At 42.2% G+C, this 7229-nt stretch overlaps 1 protein-coding gene across 1 annotated transcript in view; it reads left to right on the top strand.

Annotated features, from left to right (window-relative positions):
* The first annotated feature begins 1070 nt into the window (after positions 1–1070).
* The window catches only part of oxtra (oxytocin receptor a), a 28204-nt gene continuing 22045 nt past the window's right edge, over positions 1071–7229 (top strand). The window contains exon 1 of the mRNA XM_061922694.1: positions 1071–2224. Coding sequence (XP_061778678.1) covers positions 1252–2224 — 973 coding nt within the window. The 5' untranslated portion in view covers positions 1071–1251. The remainder of the gene's footprint in view (positions 2225–7229) is intronic.

Below are 7229 nucleotides of genomic sequence, written 5' to 3'. Positions count from 1 at the left end.
GTATTTAAAGAAGAATCAGCGAACATATCAGCTTTCTGTTGCAGTTATCAAATTAAAATATTAGAATTAGTGCATAACTTAAAACAATAACAAAAAATAAATAAATGTGGCTGGGGGAGACAGAAGTCTGAGCTTTTCTGCTTAGGCTGCTGCCCCCGCGACCCGACCTTGGATGAGCGGAAGCAAATGGATGGATGTTTTTAGTGGTGACTAAGGTGAAGTCTCTGGCGTGACCTCACCTGATGGTACTTTGTGAAAGTCAAGATTTTAGAAAAACCTTATCAATCAAAATTGAAGATTGTTATGTAAAATCTGCCAATTTTTTAAAACAGTTTTGCATGTGCTGCCTTCAAGCACTCTTGATTTAGTCAGGACATGTTGTGAAGACTATGCCTCCCGGCTGGCCTGGGAACACCTCGGGATCCCCCGAGAGGAGCTGGACAAAGTGGCTGGGGAGACGGAAGTCTGAGCTTCTCTGCTTAGGCTGCTGCCCCCGCGACCCGACCTTGGATAAGCATAAGAAGATGGATGGATGGATGTCTTTAGTGGTGACTAAGCTGAAGTCTCTGGCGTGACCTCACCTGATGATACTTTGTGAAAGTCAAGATTTTAGAAAAACCTCATCAATCAAAATTGAAGATTGTTATGTAAAATCTGCCAAACTTTTAAAGCAGTTTTGCATGTGCTGCCTTCAAGCACTCTTGATTTAATAACATATTCTGCATAAATGTGTCAAAAAATCATCAGAATGTTTCATATTGTGTCATCGCTTTATATATTTGTACATTTGTATTTTTTGTTTTTATTTTATTATTTTTACCACAGATGCATTGACGGGGCATCTGTCAGTTGTTTCCACTATCTTTGCTGCTTCTTCTCTGTCTCACTTGCCTCCGGCTGTCATTCCACAGCAAGTCAGACCAATGCATTCCAAAAAAAAAAAAAAAAAAGATTAGGAGGGTGTACAGCGCCTCCTCGCGGCCGTGAGGGTGTCGTCCTGACTGATATGTAGATAAGACAGCAGCTTTTATGCTGTTGTGCTGTGTCTTGCTGCCCATTGCCATTCTTAGCAGGGGAGGACGAAGGAGCTCCTTTTTCCTTCAACTTTCACTTGGGTTTGGATGTTTTTGCTTGCTGTTTTTCTTAGTTTTCTATGGACTTTTGCTGACAAACCGGATATATATCACTCATTATCTATTTTTTGTGTCATTTTTCTTTGAGGATGAAAGCATCTTGAACACCCCGCTCAGAATGTTTGGAGGAGCTCTCGCCCGCGGTGCGCGCGCCCCCGACGCATCCATGACGAGCCTTTTGAACCAAAGCGACTTGTGGCAGGCGATCAACGACTCCTGGTCCAACCTGAGCGTCCTCAGCGGGCCGAACCAGACGAACCCCCTGAAGAGGAACGAGGAGGTGGCCAAGGTGGAGGTGACCGTGCTGGCCCTGGTGCTCCTCTTGGCGCTGATGGGCAACCTGTGCGTCCTGGTGGCCATCCACGGCGTCAAACACTCCCAGTCCCGCATGTACTACTTCATGAAGCACCTGAGCATCGCCGACCTGGTGGTGGCCGTCTTCCAGGTGCTGCCCCAACTCATCTGGGACATCACCTTCCGCTTCTACGGCCCGGACCTGCTGTGCAGGCTGGTCAAGTACCTGCAGGTGGTGGGCATGTTCGCCTCCACCTACATGCTGGTGCTCATGTCCGTGGACAGGTGTCTCGCCATCTGCCAGCCTCTGCGCTCCTTGCACCGCAGGAAGGACCGCGTCTACGTGGTGTTCTCCTGGATCCTCAGCATGCTCCTCAGCGTGCCGCAGATGTTCATCTTCTCCCTGACAGAGGTGGGCTCGGCCGGCTCCGGAGTGTACGACTGCTGGGGGGACTTCGTGGTGCCGTGGGGCGCCAAGGCGTACATCACGTGGATCAGCCTGACCGTCTACATCATCCCGGTGGCGGTCCTCAGCGTGTGCTACGGCCTGATCAGCTTCAAGATCTGGCAGAACTTCAAGCTGAAGACCAGGAGGGAGCAGTGCATCAGCTTGGCGCCCAAAGGCGGGAAAAGTGGCACCACGTTGGCGCGCGTCAGCAGCGTCAAACTCATCTCCAAGGCCAAGATGACCACCGTCAAGATGACCTTCGTCATCGTGCTGGCCTACATCGTCTGCTGGACCCCCTTCTTCTCCGTGCAGATGTGGTCCGCCTGGGACCCCGCGGCCCCCCGTGAAGGTGAGAACAAGTCACTTCATTAGGTACATGCCATCGCACCCAAAACTTAATTGCAATCAAGAGAAAGTCTGTTTCTTTCAGATTTGGCATGAAACTCGGTGCACATTTCTGAATGTAGAATTTCAATTAATTTGAAGAAGTTTAATTTGCCTTTAGATCATGGGTATCAAACTCTGGCCCGCGGGCCAAATTTGGCCCGCCATGTAATTTCATTTGGCCCTTGAGGCAATATCAAATGAACATTAGAGCTGGCCCGCCGCTGTAACACCGCATTCACCACTAATACTCATACTCGTCAACCCTCCCGTTTTTCCCGGGAGACTCCCGAAGTTCAGTGCCCCTCCCGAATTTCTCCCGATTTCTACCCGGACAATAATATTGGGGGCGGGCCGTAAAAGCACTGCCTTTGGCGTTCTCTACATGTCGCCACGTCCGCTTTTCCTCCATACAAACAGCGTCACGGCCCACTCACATAATATATGCGGCTCATACACACACACAAGTGTTTGCAAAGCATACTTGGTCAACAGCCATACAGGTCACACTGAGGGTGGCCGTATTAATAACTTTAACACTGTTACAAATATACACCACACTGTGAACCCACAGCAAACAGGAATCAAGAATGACAAACACATTTCGGGAGAACATCCGCACCGTAACACAACATAAAAACAACTGAACAAATACCCAGAACCCCTTGCATCATTAACTCTTCCGGGACGCTACAATATACGCCCCTGCTACCACCAAACCCCGCCCCAACTCAAACCCGCCGCCGAAAAGAGGCATACAATTTGTATTTTTATTTTATTTGATATGTCATTGATATTTTTTAATTACTATTATTTAAAACTCGATTTTGCATGTCACTATAAAGTTATATAAGCCTCGCTTGGTCAATATTCAATGCAAAACTTGTTTGGGTCCCTATTAAAGGATTAATAGTTCAACCTCGGCCCGCGGCTTTGTTCAGTTTTAAATTTTGGCTCACTTTGTATTTGAGTTTGACACCCCTGCTTTAGATTTACTACAAATCATGAAAAGTACTTAAAGCCAATTAACAAGAAGAACATTTACAAAGGTGTTGGTTTACCGTATTTTTCGGATTATAAACCGCTCCGGAGTATAAATCGCACAAACTGCATAATAAAGAAGAAAAAACATAAGTCGCAGTAGAGCAGGGGTCGGCAACCCAAAATGTTGAGAGCCATATTGGACCAAAAGTACAAAAACAAATCTGTTTGGAGCCGCAAAAAAATAAAAAGCCATATTACATACAGATAGTGTGTCATGAGATATAAATTGAATTATGAGGACTTAAAGGAAACTAAATGAGCTCAAATATAGCTACAAATGAGGCATCGTAATGCAATATGTACATATAGCAGGGGTAGGGAACCTATGGCTCTAGAGCCAGATGTGTCTCTTTTGATGGCTACATCTGGCTCTCGGATAAATCTTAGCTGAGATTGGTTAACACGATAAGTAATGAATAATTCCACTGGTAGTCACGATGTTAAAAATAATGTTCAAAATATAAAACATTCTCTTGCATTTTAATCCATCCATCCGTTTTCTACCACACCTGTTCAAGAAAAATCAATGTTATTAAAAAGAATTACAGAGTCATTATACCCTAAAAATGTTGGTCTTACTTAAAAAACGCACGCATTTGTATTCAGTGTTAAAAAATATGGTATGGTTCTAACGGATATACATTTTGAAATATTTGGCTTGCATGGCTCTCTCAGCCAAAAAGGTTCCCGACCCCTGACATATAGCTAGCCTAAATAGCATGTTAGCAGCGATTAGCTTACAGTCATGCAGTGACCAAATATGTCTGATTAGCACACTCCACACAAGTCAATAACATCAACAAAACTCACCTTTGTGCATTCATGCGCAACGTTATAAGTTTGGTGGAGAAAATTAGACAGAAAAAGAAGTGGCATTAAACACGTCTTAGAAAGTCGGAGAAAGTTATGCATACAAACAAACGAGGGTGAGTTCAAGGACCGCCATAATGAGTAGGACAAAACAGTGCTCGCCAATTACTCGAATCAGTAAAGCATGTTTAATATAAACAGTGTGATTTATAGCAATTAGGAAGGTGTGTGTCATGTTTGTCCTCCAACAGAAACAAAATTAAAACGAAAAATGTGTTTTTTTTCCCCTCATCATTTTAATTTTTATATATATTTTAGAAAAAGCTCCAGAGAGCCACTAGGGCGGCGCTAAAGAGCCGCATTTGGCTCCAGAGCCGCGGGTTGCCGACCCCTGCACTAGAGTATAAGTCGCATTTTTGGGGGAAATTTATTTGATAAAATCCAACACCAAGAATAGACATTTGAAAGGCAACTTAAAAGAAATAAAGAATAGTGAACAACAGGCTGAATACGTTATATGACACATAAATAACGATGTGAGAACGTGCCTGGTATGGTAACGTAACATTATTATGGTAAAAGTTATTCAAATAACTATGAAAAAAACTGCGATTTTGATCTAAAAAATACCGTTAATACTACAATACAAATACATAAATAAACACAAATCCCCGGCCTATACTTTGAACATTCAGATAAAATAAAGCATTCTTGAAGTATTTTCCACCCTATTGTTTTATTGTCCATCCATCCATCCATTGCGCTGGAGCCTATCTCAGCTACAATCGGGCGGAAGGCAGTTTACACCCTGGACAAGGCGCCACCTCATCACAGGGCCAACACAGATAGACAACATTCACACTCACATTCACATTTTATTGGATGCAAGTTAAATTATCTGTTTTATGGAAAATTCTTAATTGTCGATGAAAAATATTTGCTTTAATTAAAACATAATTTAGATGGATAAATAGATAGGTTGATAAGATAGCTAGAAAGGTATACTTTATTGTTTCCTTCAGGAGAGTTCCCTCAGGAAAATTTTAAATTTGCACGTGAAGTAAATAGTAATATTTCTGTGAAACAGGTAAAACAATAGTGAATAGAATGTTATGTACAGCAGGGATCATCCACAATCTCAGTGGTGCCCAAAGTAGGGTGCGAGGGCCAAATTTGACTCGTCGAGTCGTTTGATTTGGCCCACGAAAGTGTGGATTGGCAAATGTATCATATTCACACTGACTTTTCTCAAGGTCAATAGGATTTCCCAATTCAGTATTGGTATTGGATATCTGTCTGATTTTGGCAAACACAAGTATCTGAATATAATGTCTAGCATCTAAAATTTCTGATAAAAGCACTTTTGATACAAGCAGTCCTGCAGCATGTGTACTTGGACAGTTAGTTAACATCTGTCCTCCAATAAGCACACAAGGTTGGTCTTTTTTTACTTCAGTGAAGTCATTTACAAAAAGGTAAACATGGTAGGCTATATGCTACGAGCTAGCACAACACAACATCTAAGCACACAAACCAGACATACCTTTTACAAATTGGGGTCCACAAATTAAGCGCATAGTAAAAAATATTGGTTTAAAAAAATAACCCAATTTTAACCTAACTTCTGGTTCAGAAAAGGACAAACCCCTTATTTGGGTTATTTAAACTCAACATTTTGGGTTATTTTTACAACCCAACTTTTGCTTTCAATTATTTAACCCAAAAGTTGAGTTATGGTAACTCCATGTTGGTTGGTTCATAACCCAACCATTGGGTTGACTTTATTTAACACAAAAACTGAGGTATGCTCACTACTATGTTGGGTTATTCCTAAACCAACTATTGGGTTGTGCGATTTAGCGCTCCTTCACCCAATAGTTGGTTAAAAATGATCAATTTTACTGCTGGTTTGTCCTACTGCTTCCCAACTACTGATCAACATTATTTTATTCCATTAAAATAATGTATCAGGAGCAAGGGTGAAGTATCTTGCTCAAGGACACAACGAACGTGACGAGGTTGGTAGAAGGTGGGCATTGAACCAGAAACCCTCAGGTTGCTGGCACGGTCACTCTCCCAAATGCTAACCAAAGTGACTGCCATCTACTGGTCACACTTTTCATTTACCATGTACCAAATAAAATAGCTTCGAGGTCGGTAAGCATAACCAAAATTATTCCGTACATTATGCGCACCGGGATATAAGGCGCACTGTCGAGTTTTGAGAAAATGAAAGGCTTTTAAGTACGCCTTACAGCTAAAAAAATACGGTAATGAATGAGTGAACAAATGCCTCTCTGTCAATGTAAACAAGGAAGTGAAGATGCAGGGCGACAATTGATTGGTTAGACCAGTGCCTCTTAGTTATTATTCTGGGTACACAACTTTTTTCACGTCCCACTAAATTGTAATATAATTAAGAACCTGAAAATATTTATATATTTATCTATACAAACCCTGTTTCCATATGAGTTGGGAAAAGCACCCCCATACCATCACAGGAGCTGGCTTTTGAACTTTGCGTCAATAACAGTCTGGATGGTTCGCTTCCCCTTTGATCCGGTTGACACGATGTCGAATATTTCCAAAAGCAATTTGAAATGTGGACTTGTCAGACCACAGAGCACTTTTCCACTTTGCATCAGTCCATCTTAGATGATCTCAGGCCCAGAGAAGTCGGCGGCGTTTCTGGATGTTGTTGATAAATGCATAGTAGTGCTTTAACTTGCACTTACAGATGTAGTGATGAACTGTATTTAGTGACAGTAGTTTTCTGAAGTGTTTCTGAGCCCATGTGGTGATATCCTTTAGAGATTGATGTCGGTTTTTGATACGGTGCCATCTGAGGGCTCGAAGGTCACGGTCATTCAATGTTGGTTTTCCGGACAGATTCTCTGAACATTTTGATGATATTATGGAATGTAGATGTCGAAATCCCTAAATTTCTTGCAATTTCACTTTGAGAAATGTTGTTCTTAAACTTTTTGACTATTTGCTCACGCAGTTGTGGACAAAGGGTTGTACCTTGCCCCATCCTTTCTTGTGAAAGACTGAGCATTTTTTTGGGAAGCTGTTTTTATACCCAATCATGGCACTGTTGTGTTTTGATCCGGTCT

The sequence above is a fragment of the Nerophis ophidion genome, linkage group LG16 (genome assembly GCF_033978795.1).
Source record: "Nerophis ophidion isolate RoL-2023_Sa linkage group LG16, RoL_Noph_v1.0, whole genome shotgun sequence".
Lineage (NCBI taxonomy): Eukaryota > Metazoa > Chordata > Actinopteri > Syngnathiformes > Syngnathidae > Nerophis > Nerophis ophidion.
This window is presented reverse-complemented; position numbering and strand designations above follow the sequence as displayed.